This window comes from Mandrillus leucophaeus, unplaced genomic scaffold, assembly GCF_000951045.1.
Source record: "Mandrillus leucophaeus isolate KB7577 unplaced genomic scaffold, Mleu.le_1.0 Scaffold40, whole genome shotgun sequence".
Classification (NCBI taxonomy): domain Eukaryota; kingdom Metazoa; phylum Chordata; class Mammalia; order Primates; family Cercopithecidae; genus Mandrillus; species Mandrillus leucophaeus.
In genome coordinates this window covers 304905-326960 of record NW_012104254.1, presented here as the reverse complement: position 1 = coordinate 326960, position 22056 = coordinate 304905, and the positions used below count along the sequence as shown (strand labels likewise).

At 40.5% G+C, this 22056-nt stretch overlaps 2 protein-coding genes and 1 pseudogene across 5 annotated transcripts in view; 2 read left to right on the top strand and 1 right to left on the bottom strand.

Annotated features, from left to right (window-relative positions):
• PRKRA (protein kinase, interferon-inducible double stranded RNA dependent activator) overlaps positions 1-17952 on the bottom strand; it is a 20705-nt gene extending 2753 nt beyond the window's left edge. Inside the window, exons 1-7 of one of the 2 annotated variants that reach the window (XM_011991822.1) lie at positions 17082-17952; positions 16760-16929; positions 13017-13098; positions 10212-10290; positions 9084-9201; positions 7433-7527; positions 1951-2125 (exon numbers count right to left, since the gene is read on the bottom strand). In XM_011991822.1, coding sequence (XP_011847212.1) covers positions 1951-2125; positions 7433-7527; positions 9084-9201; positions 10212-10290; positions 13017-13098; positions 16760-16919 — 709 coding nt within the window. In that variant the 5' untranslated portion in view covers positions 16920-16929; positions 17082-17952. The remainder of the gene's footprint in view (positions 1-1950; positions 2126-7432; positions 7528-9083; positions 9202-10211; positions 10291-13016; positions 13099-16759; positions 16930-17081) is intronic. The other variant, XM_011991823.1, reaches the window with a different exon arrangement.
• The window catches only part of DFNB59 (deafness, autosomal recessive 59), a 10999-nt gene continuing 6356 nt past the window's right edge, over positions 17414-22056 (top strand). The window contains exons 1-3 of one of the 2 annotated variants that reach the window (XM_011991824.1): positions 17414-17586; positions 19948-20137; positions 20854-21049. In XM_011991824.1, the coding sequence (XP_011847214.1) occupies positions 17548-17586; positions 19948-20137; positions 20854-21049 (425 nt within the window). In that variant the 5' untranslated portion in view covers positions 17414-17547. Of the gene's footprint in view, positions 17587-17953; positions 18288-19904; positions 20138-20853; positions 21050-22056 lie in introns of those variants that run through there. The other variant, XM_011991825.1, reaches the window with a different exon arrangement.
• The window catches only part of LOC105548085, a 1645-nt pseudogene continuing 1146 nt past the window's right edge, over positions 21558-22056 (top strand). Inside the window, exon 1 of the transcript XR_001007341.1 lies at positions 21558-21935. The product of XR_001007341.1 is annotated as a nuclear migration protein nudC pseudogene (transcript). The remainder of the gene's footprint in view (positions 21936-22056) is intronic.

Below are 22056 nucleotides of genomic sequence, written 5' to 3'. Positions count from 1 at the left end.
AGAGTCTTGCTCTATCACCCAGGCTGGAGTGCAGTGGTGCAATCTCGGTTCACTGCAACCTCCGCCTCCCAGGTTCAAGTGATTCTCCCACCACCTGGGCCTCCCGAGTAGCTGGGATTATAGGTGCACGCCACCATGCCTGGCTAATTTTTGTATTTTTAGTAGAGACGGGGTTTCACCATGTTGGTCAGACTGGTCTCAAACTCCTGACCTCAGGTGATCCGCCTGCCTTGGCCTCCCAAAGTGCCGGGATTACAGGCATGAGCCACTGCACCCGGCCTCTGGCCTCTTTTCTTTTGAGACAAGTCTCACTCTGTCACCCAGGCTGGAAAGCAGCTGTATGATCATGGCTCACTGCTGCCTCAACCTCAGGGGCTCAAGTCATTGTCCCCACCTCAGCCTCCCTAGTAGCCTGGACTACAGGCATGTGCCACCACACCTGGTTAATTTTTCATCAGCCACCTTCTCTAACCATCTGTCTGCACTGACTTCTCAGGTTCTGCATCATTATTGGTTTACTAAGACAATGCACTTGACCCGTCCTTCAATCCCAAAATAGCAGAGAATATCAGAAGTTCTTTGAGCCCCTAAGTGCCCTACTTCCCCAGGGTCAGGGGACCCTGACAAGCAAGGTCCCCACATCTGTGGTTGGATAGGGATATAAAATTTCTCACACGTTAAATCAAGTCACTTTGGCCACACACGGTGGCTCACACCTATAATCCCAGCACTTTGGGAGGCCGAGGTGGGTAGATCACTTGAGGTCAGGAGTTTGAGACCAGCTTGGCCAACATGGTGAAACTCCCATCTCTACTAAAAAAAACTTTGGGAGGCCAAGGTGGGTGGATCATGAAGTCAGGAGTTTGAGACCAGCCTGGCCAACATGGTGAAACCCCGTCTCTTCTAAAAATGCAAAAATTAGCTGGGCATGGTGGCACACACCTGTAGTCCCAGCTACTTGGGAGGCTGAGGCAGGAGAATTGCTTGAACCTGGGAGGCAGAGGTTACAGTGAGCTGAGATCACGCCACTGCACTCCAGCCTGGGCAACAGATCAAGACTGCATCTCGGGAAAAAAAAAAAAAATTAGCCAGGCGTGGTGGTGGGTGCCTGTAATCCCAGCTTCTTGGGAGATTGAAGCAGAAGGATCGCTTGAACCTGGGAGGCAGAGGTTGCAGTGAGTTGAGATTGTGCCACTGTACTCCAGCCTGGGCAACAGAAACAAGACTCTGTCTCAAAAAAAGAAAAAAAAGAACAAAATCAAGACACCAAACACACACAACTAATTAGCTTTATAAATTGAATTAAAAGAAAATCCATACTGACTTGCTTTCCCATCTGTCCATATTTGTCTATCCAAATGATTAAGGGCTAGAGAAAATACAGATGATGATGGCTGGGAAAGGATAAAACTATAAACTGACTTGTTTCCATTTACCTCCCAGAATCAGCATACAGTGACAAAGTAGAGAGAAAGGGTCTGGGCGCCACAAACTTGGTACTTGTGCTAGAAATGTAGGTGCCTTTTCATTTGCCCAGCCGCCCAGCAGGGCTAGTTTAACAGCCAGGGTATCTTCTGGGACTCTTCCCCAAATCTTGCTCTACCACTGACTAGTTATGTGATCTTGGGCAAGTTTCTCAACCTTTCTGTGCCTTTGTTTCTTCACTTATAAATAAGGATAACAGAATTTGCTTCATAGAGTTAGTCTGAGGATTCAGTAAGTAGATACATGTAATCTTAGAACAATGCCTGGCACATAGTAAAACTCTATCTTTGCTATTGTTGTTTTTGTATAAGAATGGGACGTATCAATTATATATATAACTGGTCTAGTAATTATATATACTTAGAATCCCTGATCAATAAAATAAATTATAATAGAAATTTTCATTCCTCATACACATTTGTAAATAAACATGTCTTGGGAAAGCCAAAGAAAAAAAAATCATACCTATATCCAAATATGTTATATTAAAACCTTGTTCCTTGGCAATTTCACTAAGCAGCTGGATGTAATCTGTATTTGGAATACTAAGGAGGCTTCTTTTCAGTAAGTTGATCTTTTCACCAGGAGAATTCCTCAAGGAATGCCAAGTACATCCTAAAGAATGTCCTACTACATTTGTCTGAAAAACAGAGATGAAGATTTAGACTCTTGACTAGGACTGGGTTCCAACACCAGAACCAGTATAATTAAAAGTACTTATTAAGCACTCACATTTAATATGTTATAAAGCATGTTTAAATGGATAACATTTGGTTAATTTTCCAATTTAAACAAGACATTAAAAAGTACACATTTAACAAGTACTACAAAATATGTTTTTAAGAAGCACTTGCAATAATATACTGAAAGTATTTTGTATTTTGTGTAGTACAAATGTTTCTCAGTCGAGTTTTCTGATGGTCACATTAAGAGGTACAAGATATTTGGAAGCACCGTAAGTAAATCTATAAATAATTAAATCTGCCTAATGGAGCTATTTGCAGATTAAAATATAAAACAATTTTCATATCTTTGGTTTTTTTAAATTAAATACCAATCACTATAACTGACAGCTATAAAACAGGAAAAAAATCTATAAAAAAACATGAAATGTGCAAGTTGGGTTTGAGGAACAAGTCAGTCAAATAAATGACAGGATGTCAAAAAGTTCTTAGACTTCTTTCCCAGAACCCAACTGAGTACTTTTTCCTTTTTCTTTCTGCTTTTCCTCTTTCCTTTATTCTCCCCTATATCCTTCCATTTTCATCTCTGTCCTTAGAATGCCTCATATTTCCATATTAGTTTATGGTTCTCAAATTGCTTTCATATGCCATAAATAAAAACAACTACTTTCTGAAGTAAGTAGGGTTACTACTCTTAATCTTATTTTATTAATGAGCATGACAGACGGGAGGCAATTTCCAAAAGATTTTAGAGATGGCATGATATGGAATTAAGTAATTTGTTAGATTTACCAAATAAAAATTTACATTATAGAAACTTTAAAATACTGTTTTAAAAAAAATTAAAAAACACTATTTACATGGTTAAAAAAATACATACATGCACTAAGAACAAATATATAATGAAGAGTACAGTCTCTCTTCCTTACCACCCATTCCCTGAAGACCTCTGTTCTATTTCTTAGACGTACTGTTAAACATTTTTCAGTATCTTCCCATAAATGTTCTATGCATATGCAAGCACACACAATCTTTTAAAGCAAGTGATAACTTACTCCTCTACATCTTGTTCATTTTTCTTTTATCAGTGCACATATATGCACTGTATTTACCTTATGAATCTCCAACTGTGAGCTTTAGGTTGTTTCTGGCTTCTTGCTTTTACTAGCAATAAACACTCTTTTGCACTTGAATGAGTTTCTCTGTAGAATTATTTCTAGAAGTGGAACTGCTAAGTCAAAGAACATGTAAACTTTTAATTTTGATAAACACTTTCAAACTGATTTCTGAACCAATTTATACTCCTACCAACTGTCTTGGAGGGGGCTTGTTTTCTCATACCCTCACTAATACCAGCTATTATCAAATTTTGTAGTTTTTGCCAATCTAAAAGGTGAAAATATTTTATCTTGCATGAATAAAGCTGAATATTTTTTCTTTTCTTTTTTTCCTTAATCGTTTGCATTTCTTCTACTGGGTTGTCTTTTTTTCTTTTTTTTTTTTTTGGTGAGACGGAGTCTCGCTCTATTGCCCAGGCTGCAGTGCAGTGGTGCGATTCGGCTCACTGAAAACTCCGCCTCCCGGATTCATGCCATTCTCCTGCCTCAGCCTCTGGAATAGCTGGGACTACAGGCACCCACCACCATGCCCGGCTAATTTTTTGTATTTTTAGTAGAGACGGGGTTTCACCATATTAGCCAGGATGGTCTCGATCTCCTGACCTTGTGATCCACCCGCCTTAGCTTCCCAAAGTGCTGGGATTACAGGCGTGAGCCACCGCGCCCGGCTGGGTTGTCTTTTTAACTGATGCATAAGAGCTTTTTAAATTTTCTAGTTTTTAAGAGTTAGGGTCTTGCTATGTGGCTTAACTCTCAAACTCTTGGGCTCTAGCAATCCTCCCACCTTAGCCTCCCCAGTAGCTGGGACTACAGACATGTGCTGCTGTGTGCAGATGTGTATAAAAGAGCTTTAAAGTTGGTACTGAAAACAGTTCCTTTATAGTTATATGTTGAAAATAATTTCTTCCCACTTTGTTTTTATTCTCTTGATTTACAGATTTTTTGCTGTGCAGTAGGTTTTATGTTGCCAAATTTATTAATCTTTTAACCATCTAGGTTTTAAGTTAAAATGCTTTCCCCATGCTAAGATTTTTAAAAAGAAAAACTCTTCCATGTTTCCTAATACTTATACTGTTTTAAATTTTTATGTTCAAATCTTTGATCCAGCTGAAATTTATTTTGGTGTAAGGAATAAGGAAGCATCCTAAGTAGATGTCATACTCATAAACAAATATATATACAGCCCCCACCTAAAAGTGGATGTAAACCGTTTCTACATCATTATTGAATAATCCATCCTCTCACCCACTGATCTGAAATCTCACTGTTGCCATATACTATGGCCCTATGTGGATTAGCATCTACACCTGGATTCTCTGTTTGTTCCTCTGACTATTCCTGGCCCAGTACCTTGTCTGACAAGTACAGTTTTACAGTATGTTTTGTTCTCTGGTAAAGCAGCACACTCTTGCTCTCCCAACCCTTCCTTTTCAGTTTTCTTGGTTATTCTTGAGGGTTTTTTTCCAGATAAACTTCAATAAAGGTGTATGAAGGTCCAAAATGAACGCTGGTAGGTTTTGAGTGAGACCACATTACAGTTAAATATATTTACAATATTTTCTGCTCTATTCTTTAGTAGAGTTTTCCTCACATGGTCCTGCGCATTTCTTTTTAAGTTTATTTTCAGATATCCTATCCCTGTTTCTACAATTTAAATTGAGATCTTCTATATTCTAGTTATTATTTGTAAAGAAAACTATTGACTTTTTTCTAGTATATTTTTTCAGAATAGGATAGATTTTCTATTTTTCTATAAAATGTCCAATGTTACCAAGCTTCGTAAGTTTTGTCAAAGTGGATATACACATACAGCAAAAAATCAAATAGTACAGAAGTATAAAAGCAACAACCTCTGCCTTGCCCCTTCTCCACTTTCAGTCCCCTTCCCAGATACAATAATTTTTAGCTTTTTATTTTTAATTATTCTAGTTGTTACCTACATAACTCTAAGTAATATGGAAAAGCTATTGATTTTGTATATTAATTTCATAATCAGTTACCTTGATGAATTCTCTTATTATTTCTAGTAGTTTTTCTTTAGGGTTTTAAAGGGATACAATCATATCATTTGCAGTTAGTAACCATTTTATCTTCTCTTATTTCCAACTTCTTCCTGTTTTCTCTTGTCTAATTTGTTTTTAATTGGTAGGTACTTCTAGAACAAAGTTAAATAAAAGTGGTGTTGGTGGGCATCCTTATTTCTGATATTAATGGGAATAAGTACAATGTGTAAATATTTAACCATGATTTTCGTTTTTTTCAAAGTTTTTATCAGTAATGATTGCTGAGTTTTATCAAAAATTTTTGTCATCCATTGAGATTATATATTACTCTTTAACACATTAATGTGGTTAAAGTAACCAACTTACTAACCTTGAAATAGTCTTGCATTAGTTAAATAAACCCTACTTGTCAATGTTTTATTATTATTTTGATGTTGAACTGAACATTTTACAAAGGTTTTACCATTTTACCATAAGGCATATTGATCTATAATTTTTTTTTCTGTTGAACTTACTATTGTCAGGTTTTGGTGTTTGTATTATGTTGGTTTTGGAGAATAAATTTAAAAGTTTCCTTTATGTTATCTATACATTGCCTGAAAAGAGTTTAAATAGCATTGGAAATGATCTCTTCTTTGAAGATTTGACCAATTTCACCTGTAAACCTATCTGTGCTTTGTAATTTTGGTGATATTGTTGATCCAAATTCCAAAAGCAGTAAATGTGGTGTTAATTTTTCTATTAAAAAAGTAGAATCAAATTATATTACTCATTTGTATATAGTCTTTGATTTTTTTTCTAAAGAATGAGGCCTTATTTTATCATAAGCTCAGTGAAGAAGTTGCTATAGTTGTACTTTTTTATTTCCCACCTAATACACTACTCTCAGATAATGTATTACACGACAACACCTATCTATGAATATCAGAATCTGAAGTTATATATCGTGTGTAGGTCTCAATCTCTTAAGCTCTGTATTTATTTGTTCAGCTACTCGATACATTCACTTAGCTATTCCATAAGCTATTCTACAAGCACTTCAAATTCAATACATTTAGTTCATTATCTGCTCCCCTCTTGCTATTGCCAAGCTTAAAATAGTAATTTCCTCCCTTTCCCTTGCTTCCTACATCCAATCAATTACCATGCCACTTTACCTCCGTTTTCTAAATAACTTTAAAATCTACCCATCTCTCTCCATTTTCCCAGCCACTACCTTAGTTCAAGCTGTCATGTCTCATGTGTCTTCTATAACAGCACTCTTGCAGGTCTCTTTGATCCTAATTTCACTCACTCACCATAATGCAGCCAAGTGATTTCCTTCTAATGTTTAGACTAGATCCTGTCCTTCCCAGATTAAAATTCTTTAATGACTTTGTACTACCCTTGGGATAAAGTTCACTTTCTTTATATAGGGGTCCCTTTAAGATTTAATCCCTCCTTACTTTGCTGGCTTCATTGAGACTCCCTTCCTCCAACACTATGCCCTACACACAACAAATCACTTAGGGCTCCTAGACCGCATACGATGTTTCACTCCTGGCCTTTGCACACGCTTTTTCTTCTCTCTGGAATTCCTTTCCCCCATTCTAGACCTACAGGTCTTGGCTTAGACATTACTTCTTCCTGGAATCTGTCTCCAAACCTGTTTTGGTTGGATGCTTTCTTCTGTGTTCCCACATCACACTCTGAAGGACTCGTCTATAGAGTTCCTTCCTCTCTTTCAGTAGTCTATAAACTCCTTAGAGGCAGGGACTGCTTATCCACTGCAACCCAGTACCCAACGCAACAATTAGCACATAGTATGAGCTCCCTAAATGTTTGCTGAGTGAATGAATGAACAAAGGGATGGAAATGCGCTGTCACTTTGAAGGCAAAAATGGTACTACTGGCCTATTATCTTTACATCCCATCCTATTATTTTGAATTTGACTGTGTCTCCCAAGCTCTCTTACCTAATTGCCTTTGTGATCCTGACTCACAAACAGGAAGCAGCTAAAAATGGGGTAGTGTATAACTGAATAATGAAGAGATTTCTAAAAATCACAACTCTGAAGTAGCCACACAATAAGAAATCAAGGAAAGTTTCCTACAGCAAGAAATGCTTAATGACATTAACATCGTAGCTGTCAACATTACTCACTAAAGAAATGTGGTTCTCTGGAGAAATATTACTAAATTTGGCAAGAAATTTCTCAGCAGCATTCCTTTTGGCTTGCTTTTTTGATGCCCCCTTTCCTGAACAAAGAAAAAGAAATGGTAGATTTAGAAAAGAAATTAGTGTCCACAGAGGATGATCAAACTGTATAAAGTATTGTATTTAATCAGAGAACCTCATGGTTTTTATTATATGCTAGACTATGTTCTTACTGACCTGGTATCTTTGTTTGTTGTGTTATTTCTTTTGTATAGCTATTAATTCTTTTTTTTTTTTTTTGAGATGGAGTCTTGCTCTGTCGCCCAGGCTGAAGTGCAGTGGTGCAATCTTGGCTCACTGCAACCTCCGCCTCCTGGGTTCAAGCAATTCTCCTGCTTCAGCCCCTCCAAGTAGCTGGGATTACAGGTGCCTGCCACCACACCTGGCTAATTTTTTATATTTAGCACAGACAGGGTTCTGCCATGTTGGCCAGGCTGGTCTCAAACTCCTGACCTCAGACGATCGGCCCACCTCAGCCTCCCAAAGGGCTGGGATTATAGGTGTGAGCCACTGTGCCTGGCCTGTATAGTTACTAATTCTTACACTTTTGAAGGCATTTGTTTTAAGTTTTTAATAGTTATGCTTTCTGTTTTTCTATAATAATTGTATTTTCCTATGTCTAGCATTACTGAACCACATTTGGTTTAATTCTGACCAATTATTCTTATTTATTAAAATACATCTGAATTATAACTCCTCTCTCTCAATGTCTATTTCCTGCTTGTGATCTTCTCTAAACTGACAATTATATGGAATTCCTTTAAACAGGAATAAGAAAGGCACAGGGGATGCTGGAGTTGAAAGATACCACAAATATCTATCTCCATGTTTTTGTTTTATAGATTAAAAAACTGAGGTCCAGAGAGATTAAGTAATTTGCTTAACTTTGCAAATCAAAGACTGCATCAAAAATGGAAGTTGAGGTTCCTGCTTTTGACCTGGTGCTTTCTGTAATAGCCCACACTACCTCCCAAAGGCACACAGTTTCTTATTACTTGAAACTATTATCTAGTTAAGGTAAAATCCCATTTTAAGCCACTTTAAAAAATGACAAAAACATGCCAGAGAAGTTAACAGGAATTCTCACTAGTACTTTCTAAAGTGACAGTGTTTCTTACAGTTTATATCCTTTATAACATAGGAGTTGCTACAATTAAGAAAGATAATTTTCATTTTTATCTCACTGCAATTATTTGCCATCTAGTCTCTTATTAATCATATCATGTTCAAGGGTAATCTTCCTCTAGTCCTATTTTCTAGATAGAATAGCTGTTAAATAAAATCCAAGAGATTTACTATAGCTTTGTCTCCAAAATGAGTTTTTTTTAAGTCACTAATTTATCAATGAAGACTGTTTAAAGTACAGAGCCAATAGTTTCTATTAATAATCTCTGATTTTTAAAAATATCAAATTAAGACTAAGTATCTTAAGCCAAATATTTATACTTAAGTTCAGCCTCAGAAAGTCAGAGACTATAAAAGAGGAATGTATCAACTTTTCTGCATAGAAATACTGGAAAACATTACGACAGAAATTTCTATAGTCATTCATCATCTGAAAATATTTCAAATGCCTTTAATTGTAAGAAATAAGTACCAGTTTCCATAAATGACTCTAGCCTGCAAATTGTGGTATATTCTCTCTTATGAGCAGGTCCTCCCTCCTGGGAAAGGGTATATTCAGGAAGTCTCCAGCCATGATGAATAGCCAATTCCTATAAAATCAAGATGAGGCTTTAATAGTAATTTTATGCAATGGCTCAATCACATAAGTATTTTCTTAATTTTGATCCCATTTCTATGTATATGTTTGAAAAGAATAGTGATTTTCTGCAACAGAAAAAAGAGGGAAGACCCTCTATTTCTCAGAGACATTCCTGCATTTTATATCTTTATATCCCAATACCAAAACTGAATCAGTTTTCTGCTATGAATGGTGTTCTTGAATTAAACCATAGTGAGCTGGTATGAGACTTCAACTAGAAAAACAGGCTACTACTGCCCTCTTTGGGAACACCAGAGGAGACCATCTACAGGTTTCACTGCCATCAGTTCCTAAAGTCCCTCCCCTCCTAGCTATAGACTTCCAAACCCACAGCTGGCCAAGAACACATGAGTAGGGACAGCAAACAACAGACTTGGATGAGGTGGGGGACAGAAGGTGAAGAAAACTATAGAAAAGCTCATAGTGCTGGAAAAGGAGACCAAAGGACTGGCTGAATAATGGGGAGGGGAATGGCCTAACAGAGCACATGAATAGTCTGCAAGGATATTCTGCATATAGAAATTCAAAGCTGAATATGTGTGCATGTGTGAGTGTGTGTAGATATAAATTTTTTTTTTTTTTGGTAGAATAAGCAAATAAGCAGACTCCTTTTCTTGAGTTAGGTTCACTGATTTGATTTAGGCTCTTTATAAAGTCTTCTGTCTCAACAGAAGTAGAAAGAGATTTGTCACAAGAGTAGCAAGAACTATTCTTAAAGTATAAAATACTCTACCCATGTGCACTGAGGGCCTATTGATCTTAAATGAGAATTCTATAAGCCAAAGGCAAATACTGTATATGGAATAATTTCAAGTTAGCTCTATAAATCTAATGATCGTAAGTTGGAAAACAAAATATATCACTATCTTGTCTTTAAAATATTAATTCCTTGTGTTAGCCCCTCTGATATTACAAACTTATTATATATTTCATCAGTAGGCAAAGAACTGTACAACTTACCTGTAATGAACCAATAGGATTAAGCTGGTTCTTTGGTTGCTTGGAAGGGTCAGGCATTAAGGGATCAGGAACTGCAAAGCTAAATATTTTTTAAAAGTGTTATAAAACAAAATAATTTCCCCCAAATTATGAAATAAATGACAAGCATTTTCTAATTAACTCTCTATGTCTTTGCTCTTGTCATTCCTTCTACATGGAATGCCCTTTTCTCAGGCCTCTTCTATGGGAATCTGATCTATCTGTCATCCAAGATATATCTCAAATGACACTTTCTCCAAGAAGCCTATCCTTTTACCCCAGTGGTTTATAATCTCTCCCTTCTTTGAAACATTATAACACATGGTTTAATCCTTTCTTGAGGAAATTGTTTTACCATAAATTATATACTCTTACAAATACATATAATTTGTCCATCCTTCACCATACCTCTCCCCTATTCAGACTATAAGCTCGAGGTAGGGCCTATGTATCACTTACCTACATAAGCTTTGTGGCGTTTTGTACGCAATAGGCATGTCATAAAAAAATATTTGAAGAATACTCTGTTACAACTATGCAAAAAATAGAAGAGTAACAATGATCCAGAAAATTGAACCTGGCAATGTGAACAATACAGATTATTTATAAACATTGTTTTTTCATCCAGAGAACTATGAAGAGAGATCTGTTTGATCTATCATCTGCTCAGTGCTGGGATAATCCTCTAAGATGTACATGTATCCTGCATAAAATAGATGGCTTAGATGAATTTGGTTTTAGCATGTGGGGATTATGATTAGGGAAAAAGAGAACGACCTCTTCTAGGGAGTTGGGAATTACTAGTTACTTGGCAGGTCAGTGCTTAAAACTGAATAAGCGGCATTTCAAGGTTACTACCACCTAGGCAACTGGAGTCATTTTTCCATGACAAGTGAGGTTTAGTTATTGCCACTTCCTCAAGGTTTTTTTTTTTTTTTTCCTCCAACTGCGAGAACTTCAAGCTTTACATAGGCTGATGAGATATGAGTATTCACTTACAATGCTGCATGCCGAAGCTACCCAAATAATTGTGATGGAGAAGTGAGAAAGTCTCTGTATTAAGTCAGGCCACTTTAGGCCTGATTACAGCTTAGTAATTCCCATTTTATCTGTCAAGAAGCACAAATATAGTAAAGTTTGTTAGCTTTTTTTGCTGACAAAGTGAAGTGCCCAGGTGCAGAAAGGACACTCCATACCCCTCATTTCTACAAGTGTACTTACTGGTTGGGTTCACCTTCAGGCTGTACAGAAACAGCATGGCCATCACCAGTGGGGGAGAACCCAATACCTGCCATGTCATTTGGCATGTCTTTTGTTTGTTTGGAGACAGAGTCTTGCTCTGTTGCCCAGGCTGGAGTGCAATGATGCGATCTCAGCTCACTGCAACCTCTGCCTACTGGGTTCAAGGGATTCTTGTGTCTCAGCCTCCCAAGTAGCTGGGCTTACAGGAGCATGCCACCACACTTGGTTAATTTTTTGTATTTTTAGTAGAGATGGAGTTTCACCATGTTGGCCAGGCTGGTCTCGAAAACCTGACTCAAGTGATCTGCCCACCTTGGCCTTACAAAGTGCCAGGATTACAGATGTGAGACACCACGCCTGGCCTTTTCTTTGAGACTGGGTTTCACAGGCTCGAGTTCAGTGGCGCAATCTCGGCTTACTGCAATCTCTGCCTCCCAGGTTCAAGCGATTCTTGTGTCTCAGCCATCCAAGTAGCTGGGATTACAGGCGCCTGCCACCATGCCTGGCTAATTTTTGTATTTTTAGTAGAGATGGGTTTTGCCATGTTGGCCAGGCTGGTCTTGAACTCCTGGCCTCAAGTGATCCACCCACCTCAGCCTCCCAAAGTGCTGGGATTACAGGCGTGAGCCACCCCGCCCAGCCTGGCATAGATCAATTATAATGCATGACCCTAGAGAATGAAGCATCATCTTGTGAAATGCAAGGCTTATCTTGGGCAGCTGCTTATCTAGAGGGTTGCCGTGTCACTGGTTAGTTCTTAACTACCCAAACGGTTTAGAATGATTTACAAAAAGAGAGGAATACTACATGAGAACCTAACTACACCCCTAATCCAAAAGCCTTTCTATGACTAGGAACAAAAAACCCATCCCAAATTCCCTGGGTTTCTACTGTCGGCTATAAGCAGATTACACCAGATCGTACTTCAGGCTAATGTGAGTGCATGCACAAGAAGAATTTGAAAGTATGCCAAGCTCCAGAGTACGCCCAGTGGACACTACTATAATATGTGAGATGCTCCAGGACCAATATTCTATCCAGAAACACCTAGAGTAGTAAAAAATCTTACTTTGGAAAGATATGTCAAGAATATCCCACTTAACATTATCTTCTTTTGGTATATATTATATAATAAAAGAAAACCTCTGCCTGCTTCTTCAAAATTATAATTCCTAAAAGAGTACTTTTAGTGGATCTTTCTCCATCTCACACTTTGTTGTCTTCAATGCAGAAATAATCAAAGTCTAAATACAAAATGTTAATATTAATATTTGCAAGAAGCACTGATTTTCTACTGTTGCACCCCACGTAAAAAAAAAAAAAACAGTAAAGCCTAATTCATGAGCGCCTTCATTTAACAGCTAACTGCTGGATTTGATTCAATAAAGTTTTCTTCCATGGATAAGTCTTCATAAGGAAATATAATTAGAGAGGTAGGATGCTAACAACTGTTCACTTTGTTGCTTTTGTAAGCATGTTGAAATTTTTAATCTTACCTCAGCCATGAAATTTTTGAGCTGCTGAATACAAAGAAATTTAGCTCACCAAATACTTGCATTGGCTTTCAAAATGTTTATGGCAGCCTCTGCAGCTCTATGTTTCGCCAGCTTCTTACTTGTACCTTCACCTGAATTAAGATTTAAAAAAAGAAGTCTTTATCCCCTACAAAAATGTGCAGCTTACAGAGATGTTTTCAAAACACAAAACAAAGTCACTATAGATTTTACATACACATACTAGGTAATAAAAATATACACTACATGTGGTTACACACTAATAAAATACTCACCAGGTGAAAAATACTTCAAAAAATAACTTTTAAAGTTCTATATATTTAATTCTATGCATACCTGCATAAAAATCCTTATTTCTACATTATATATGTTTATTACATAACAGGGTAATAAAGTAGACCATGTCACACCTCTGAAGAAATGCAGCTTAGTATTTTACTCTTCCTTTATTCCTGGAGGGGAAATTCTTCTGCAGCAAGAAGTTTCTTCTAAAGGAACCATTTACAGCAGAATTGTTTGATAGCAAAATGTGCATAATTTTATTCGAATAGCCTGTCCTATAATGTATCAAACTGCTCTGCTAGGCTTAGCAGTCATGATTATGTGTTGGGTACAACAGGAAAGTGTTTTATGAAGTAAGGTGACAGCTTGTTATGTATCTTCTGGACAGTCTGTATCTTCTGCATGGGTAGCTAAGTTGGGACCGGGGATAAGACTGATGTCTAATTTCAGTAAGCAATCGCAATGGCAAATGATAAATTCAATCTTTTTCCTTTTAAGTTCAAACTCCCATACCCTCATGGGATAAGTTTTAAGTGTGGCCCTCAAGTGTGAGAAGATACACAAACCACATATTTATCTGCTAACAGAGGTATTAGGGATATAGCATACAGGGGCCCTGCCCTCAAGAGCCAACAGCCTGGTGTGGGATTTTTGTCTGTTAATAGGCACCTGAAATATGGAATGGGATATGTTACAACAAGCCTAAGTGCAGGCTGTAGGGGAGCACATAAAAGCAGCGGTTCTCCGACTCTTTGTAAGGATTCAGAAAGGCTTCATGAAGGAAGAGATAACTAAATGGAGACCTAAATGATGAGTAACAGCTAATAAAGTGAAGAGAGATGGGGGAGTAGGAAGAGCATTCTAGGCAGAGAAAAAGAGCACCGGCAAAGGCTCAAAGGCAACATACAGCACAGTGTTCTCAAGAATTCCAAGTAGTTGGCTTTGGCCAAAGTGTAAGAGCTTTTTTTTTTTTTTTTTTTTTTTTTTTTTTTTTCAGTAGAGACGGGGTTTCACTAGGTTAGCCAGGATGGTCTCGATCTCCTGACCTCGTGATCCGCTCGTCTCGGCCTCCCAAAGTGCTGGGATTACAGGCTTGAGCCACCGCGCCCGGCAGTGTAAGAGCTTTTTTAAAGTGTAAGAAGCAAGGCTGTAAGTCATGTTAAGAAACATGGTATTGTGCTGGGCTCAGTGGCTCACACCTATAATCCTAGCCCTTTGGGAGGCTGAGGCGGGTGGATCGCCTAAGGTCAGGAGTTCGAGACTAGCCTGGCCAACATGGCGAAACCCCATCTCTACTACAAATACAAAAATTAGCCGGGCGTGGTAGCAGGCACCTGTGATCCCAGCTATTCAGGAAGCTGAGCCAGGAGAATCGCTTGAACCCAGGGGGCAGAGGTTGCAGTGAGCCGAGATTGTGCCACTTCATTCAAGCCTGGGTGTAAGAGTGGAACTCTGTCTCGGAAACAAACAAACAAAAAACATGTGTTTATCCAGAGGGTTACAGGGAAACCACTGAATGGATTTTGAGAAAAGGAAGACATATGAATGCTAGAAAGAATACTGGTTGTTAAGGGGTGGGTGAGGTGGCTCACGCCTGTAATCCCAACACTTTAAGAGGCTGAGGTGGGAAGATTGACGCCAAGAGTTCAAGACCAGCCTAGGCAATGCAGTGAGACCTTGTCTCTATTAAAAATCAGAAAAATTAGCTGGGCATGCTGGTGTGCACCTGTAGTCCCAGCTACTCAGGAGGCTGAGGCAGGAGGATTGCTCCAGTCCAGGAGATTGAGGCTGCAGTGAGCTATGATCATGCCACTGTACTCCTCGACAGAATGGACCGTCTAAAAAAAAAAAAAAAAAAGAATGAACACTGGATGTCACGTGACAAAAGGACATCACAAGACTAGAAGGTAAACATGTAGCTACAAGAATGCAGCTACAATCCAAGTGAGAGATGATGGTCGCCTAGGCAGTGGCAATGGCCAGGAGAGAGAAGCAGACAGATTCAGTGGCTATTTAGTGGATTATTAAACTCCAACGGATGGAGTTTAATAACAGACTGGACAAGAGGGAGGGAGAGAGGAAGTAGTTAGGAAGACAAAACCCACATTTCTACTGAACTAGGTGATTGTGGAGCCTTTACAGAGAAAGGGAATGCAGGAAGAATGGGTTTGAGGGAAAAGATGGATTCAGTTAGGGACAATGAGAGGCTTGAGGGGCCTCTGTGTCATCCAAGCAAAGATGCTCAGCAAGCATAGACTGATACACTATTCTGTAACTGGGCTTGGGATGTAGACAGACATTTCAGAATTATTAGCCTTTAGATAGTATCGGAAGCCATGGAGGCAGATAAGCTTGCACAGGAAGCCATGGTAGTGTGAGAAGACGGCGTAGGCAGAACGGTTGCCATAGGTTGTTAATTTGGGGTCTAAAACACATCGAGAGGGAAAAAGCCTCCTTTTTCTTGAATTCTTCCTGATTATCTAGAAATAGACTAGCTAAAGTAAGTAATGCAGTGTTGACTCTATGGTTCCCATGGGGACCCTTCCGGCCAGCACCTACAATCTAACTGCCTCACACAAAAAGTTTTAAACTTTTCTTAAAGTGGCGTCAATTAAAATAAAGGACTCCAAACTTCCAGGGACACAAACAAATGCTGCCGTCAGATTTACCAGATGGCAGAACTTGAGCCTTCCTACTAAATTTTTTTCTTGGCATCCTTCCAAATTAAATTTAGCATCCAATGTTTTGTGTTTGCAATTAAATAGATACATAAGAAAAATAATGTCCACATTTACAAATAAGCAACTTTAGTTATCATTTGCTCAAGCTCACAGACCAAAAGAAAGCATGAACTTTAAAATTTCATTGCTATGTGACTTCACTGCTACAGGCATGTTACTTATCTCTCTGAACCTGTTTCTTCTTGTTTAAAAAGTAGATAATATACAAAATATCTGTTACGTTTCAAAAACTAGAAGTTATTATGCAATATAATGTATGAGGACCTTCTCCCCTTCCTCATTTTGTTTGGATACAGAATCAAAAGTGGTACAATGGACCTAAAGTGCCAAATGAGTCCATAAAGAGAGGAGAGACGCGCAGAAAATTCTGGGGTCATGCCTGCTGGTATCTGCTATAATCTATGAAACTTCACAGTACCTAGGGACCCAGCTATGATTGCTCCAAGAACCTTTCCTGCTTCCCTTTAATTCTTAGAAGAACCCTAGGAGGATCATGGGGTATGAAAAGAGTCGTGCAGGATGGCTGGGTAACTTTTTAGTTTCTGAGCTTCTTTGGTATCTGGGGAAGAGAAAATTAGGAAGAGAATCAGATGAAGCTGAAAAGCCCTAACGATCTGAGATGAAAGGTCTCAGTTTCAGAACCTGTTCCTCACAGCTGTCTGGCAAAAAGAGCACTTTTCCGAACTGAAAAGCAACACCAAGTATTGACTGCCAACCCACTCGGTCATCCAGGTTAACTGTGTATACAGACCTGTGCAGGTTATGTCACCAACGGTTACTCTGAAGGTGAATGTGGGCACATGTATTTGCACATCAGATCTTTCACATTCATAAACTGGGATGTTCTTGGTCTTCATGCCGTATTCGTGTAATACCTGAATCGGTGTTTTCCCTGGCTTAGCTGTTATCATCTTCCCCAAACTGCAAAAACCAGAAAAAGGTGTGCTTTGCATGCCAAATTGGAGACTGAAGCAGAAGCGTACAGAGGCCAGTTTTGACCGCCACCGACGGTGACGAGGGAGGCGCGGAGTTCCCCGGAGGCCAGGGCCAGAGCTGGAGAGGCTGGGGCGCACCTGTCTTCCGGCCCCGCTGCGGCAGTCACCCCGCAGGGGCAGGCGGGGTGAGCGAGGTCTTTAGAGAGAGAACTTGAATGCGGGTAGGAGACAGTCTCAACAGAACAGGGCTGGTAGCAGCGCCGCAGCCTCTCAGGACAAACCTGACGATCTCTTCCCCGGCGCGGCGACCGCGCGCCACCTCCATCGCCCAGCGCGCCGCCTGGGGCCACGAGAGGGGCGGGGCCCGGCCGCAGACCCCAACCCTCGCAACCGAGAGGGCGGGGCCGAGCGCCCACAGCCGCGGAGGCGTGGGCGCCAGGCAGGGCTTTACCCAGAATGCCTCTGGAGGGCCGGCTCCCCGCGCCCCGGTCTCGCCGCCCAACGCTCCCGGCCCTGGGGCCCCGACTGCCCGCACGCTGACCTGAAGGTCCCACTGTCCTCGCGCTCCAGCGGCGGGGCCTCGGCGCGGTGCCTGCTCTGGGACATGGCGAGAAGGGACGGTTCAGCGGTTGGAGGAAGAGCGGTGCGGAGCGACGTGCTAGCTCCCCGGGTCGCTGGTCCCCAGGAGGAGCTCCAGCGCCGCCGCCGCCTCCGACTCCCCCTCCTCCTGCTTGCGTTCCTCTAGCGAGGGGGCGGGAAGGGCGGGGGCGGAGCCTTGGTGCCGTAGCTCCGGCTACGCCCCCTCGCTGCCCCTCCGCGGGCCTCGGTCCCGGCCCAGCCCCGCCTCTGTCCCCTCCAGGGTCCGCCTCCTTCCCGCCCGTCTCCGCCCCGCTCCCGCCTGGGCACAGGCATTGGGCTCCCGGGGTTCTGAGCGGCCGCCTCTGCCGGCCCTGACCAGCCTGCAGTAACTGGCCCTCAGGCCGTAGTTCTTTGTCCTTAGGAGGAGGCCGTTTCTTTCCCGGAGAGAGGGATTAGAGGGATTGTCCGGCGTGGGTCTAGGGTCGTTGAGGCCTGAAGTTAACCCTTTGAGGGGAGGACGGATTGGGGGCTGTGTCACTTTAAGAAAAAGATTTGAAAATTCGGAAGGCAGAATTCCAGGGAGTCTCCCGGGCCTGGTTCTGAAGCTTGAGACCCCGGATATATACGCTCCAGGGGGCTGCGGTGGGCTCTTCGGGTCCCCGAGCCCGGTGTTTAGGAACACGCGGGGACGTCCAAACACCCCCTCCTTTCCCGCCAGGCGGGCTCCTTTGTCTTCTGGGCTTTCGTCGCGAGACGGAACGCTGGGTCAGTGCATCCCAGCAAAACGTTAGGAGTAAACGAAGGCCTTTCTGGGGACCTGTGTAGTCGGTTGTAATGGCGTTTGCCTGGGATGCAGCACCTTTGGTGGGCCATTGGATGTCGTGTCGCTTCTCCAGGGGCTTGCTAGGCACTAGCTGAAATGCCGTCCTGTGCTTACGCGGTGTTATGGAAGATTGCTTTGCACGATGCTCTTCGTACGAAAGGATATTATTAAAAGTGATTTATGGCCGGGCGCGGTGGCTCACGCCTGTATTCCCAGCACTTCGGGAGGCCGAGGCGGGCGGATCGCCTGAGCTCAGGAGTTCGAGACCAGCCTGGACAACATGGTGAAACCCTGTCTCTATTAAAAATACAAAAATTAGCCGGGCGTGATGGCATGCGCCTGTAATTCCAGCTACTCGGGAGGCTGAGGCAGGAGAATCGCTTGAACCCGGGAGGTGGATGTTGCAGTGAGCCGAGATAGCGCCACTTCGCTCCAGCCTGGGCGACAGAGTCAGACTCCATCTCAAAAAAAAAAAAATAATAAGTGGTTTGTTATTTTGTTAGCATGTGAGCCCTGAATGCTTGAAAGCAAGTGAAAGATGTTCCGAATCTAATCAAATTATATCATTTGATGCTTTAATTAGAGCCTATTCTCTCTTCTTCTCCATCTATATATGTATGTATATAGATTACTATCCATCACTGTTTTAATGGATATCTTATTGGAAGGGCTACATAGTCACTATTTCAAAATATATGAACTCCGCATAACACCCATGCCAAAACATTTCAGCACTCAGGTAAAGTTCATTTTTAGCCACAAAATCACTTAAAAACAGGCCAGAACTTTATATAGATAGCTCTTATTACTATCCCAGTAGCTGGGATAATAATGAAACAAAAAGATGCAGCAGGACTCCATTTCAAAGGGATAGAGTCTGTGTGTCCAACTTCAGAGTAAGAAACCACTAGGTAATGGTTTATATAGTTACTTACATGTAATGTGGCTTTATTTTTTTATAAAGATCTGCATGTAATTGTTTATATCTGTGAATTCATATTTAATATTAAACACAGTTTTGTAAACATGTAAGATGGAAAATGAATGAAATGCTCTATCAATGAACTGTATGCCATGAGGATTCAAAACAGCACTTTCGTGTTGCCAAAATTCCAGTGTGGACTTGTGAAGGAATTCCCTTTGGACTAGGTCCACTGTGGATTGTATCCGGGACTATTGTTAGTGCCTAAATTGCATTGCTTCCCACAGCGCTATATACTTCCCTTAAAATTGGCCCATTGCCAGTGGCAAATCGCTATCTACTGTGATCCTTATCATAGACATTGGTCATATTTTTATGTTATTAGTTTTCTGTGTATATTTTAGTGCTATAGCCTGCCATTCCAAATTAAACATGCTCTTAGCATATCGTTTTACATCGTTGATCTATAATTCATTACCTGAGCACATGAGCGGAGGCAGTGAATTATACAGTGGTAAACTACTTGGTGAAACCATGCTTTGTATTTTTAAGATGTATAATTATATTTAAAAACAAGCAATGCTTAATTTTGTGCCTGATTTTCGTCTTTAAAAATGGATTTATCTGGGGGTTGCAGTTGATGACATTTTGATTTTAATATGTTTGCTGCTGCTACCAAGAGCTTTGTCAAGCAAGTTGGAGATGGAGGGAGATTAGTTCCTGTTCCAAGCCTCAGTGAAGCTGACAAATATCAACCTCTAAGTCTGGTGGTAAAAAAGAAGCGATGCTTTCTGTTTCCTAGATATAAATTTACTTCAACACCTTTTACACTGAAAGATATTCTCCTAGGAGACAGAGAAATTTCAGCTGGTAAGTTTAAATGTTTGGGAGTGCCAACTCATTCGTCTATATTATTGGTAACCTAAACATAGGTCATATATGCTACTTACATTAGTAATACACATTTTCAATGATTAAAGCAACTTTTATTATGATGGTAGTATAATAATGTTATTAAGATTAACAATGCCAAAAGTTTGTATAATATCAGATCTCTTATTGGTCAAATAATTTTCAAATCTATCAATTATTTTATAAATTGTTTTAATCAGATCAACTTAGACTATGACATATTTCTTCATCTATAAAATGGGGTATTATTTGGGCTTACCTATCTTATATGGTCAAATGAGATGAAAGTAATTTGTATTTATTTTTTACAATGCAATTATTACAATTGGTAAACTGAAATGTATTTGAAGGGTAGGTTATTTAATAAGCTGATATTTTAATGAGTTACTGCTTATAAACGCTTATTTTTTCTTTGAATTGCCCAGTGGATCTTGATGCTTAAGAAGTTCTGTTGGCTGAATAGAAAATTTGAGTTCCTTTTAAGAATTCTGGCTATGTGTTTCTTTTTGTTGTAAGATTAATTGAATTACTACTTTAAATCTTGGTGAGTAATGTTGCCTTTCTCTAACATTTGGGTAATTGAGTCTTCAATTGTAAATGAACGTGTTACTGTATATAATCTACATAAGATAAATTAAAGACATTTTAAAAATACTACATTTCTTCTTGTAAAGGTATTTCATCTTATCAATTACTGAATTATGAAGATGAATCCGATGTTTCACTCTATGGAAGGCGAGGGAACCATATTGTAAATGACGTTGGGATTAATGTTGCTGGATCAGATTCCATTGCAGTGAAAGCTTCGTTTGGTATAGTAACCAAACATGAAGTGGAAGTATCAACACTACTCAAAGAAATTACTACACGGTCAGTATAGTAATCCTAACATATTTCAGTGTTTTCATTAAATACTTTAGCTATATAAACTTCATTACAAAGAATGCTTAAAACATTGAGGTTGTATTTTACTAGTGTAATTTGCTAGGTATGTTTGAAATACATTAGTGGTATATCCAAACTTTGAATTAGGATAGATATCAAAAATCACTTGGTTTAAGTCAGAGACCTCAGGGCCCCAGATCAAGGAGCTAACTGACAAGACACAGAGAGGCTGCAGCTAGAGATTGACCAGAAAAAGGATGCAGAGAATCATGAGGCCCAGCTCAAGAATGGCAGCCTTGACTCCCCCAGGAAAGCAGGAGACTGAGGAAGATGAGGAGGAGGAAGAGAGAAGGAGAAAGGAAAACTGAAGCCCAACCTAGGCAACGGGGCAGACCTGCCCAATTACCGCTGGACCCAGACGCTGTCGGAGCTGGACCTGGCAGTCCCTTTCCGTGTGAACTTCCGGCTGAAAGGGAAGGACGTGGTGGTAGACATGCTGCAGTGGCACCTCCGGATGGGGCTCAAGGGGCAGCCAGCGATCATCTATGGGGAGCTCTACAATGAAGTGAAGGTGGAGGAAAGCTCGTGGCTCATTGAGGACGGCAAGGTGGTGACTCTGCATCTGGAGAAGATCAATAAGACGGAGTGGTGGAGCCGCTTGGTGTCCAGTGACCTTGAGATCAATACCAAGAATATTAACCCTGAGAATTCCAAGCTGTCAGACCTGGACAGTGAGACTCGCAGCATGGTGGAAAGGATGATGTATGACCAGAGACAGAAGTCCATGGGGCTGCAAACCTCAGACGAACAGAAGAAACAGGAGATTCTGAAGCAGTTCATTGGTCAGCATCCAGAGATGTATTTTTGCAAGGCTAAATTCAACTAGCCCCTGTTTTTTCCTCCCTGAACTCTTGGAGCTGAGCTGCAACCACCCAGCTTTCTTTCCCACTCTTCTCTGGGACTTGTGGGCCTCAGGGCTTGGGGCAGGCATG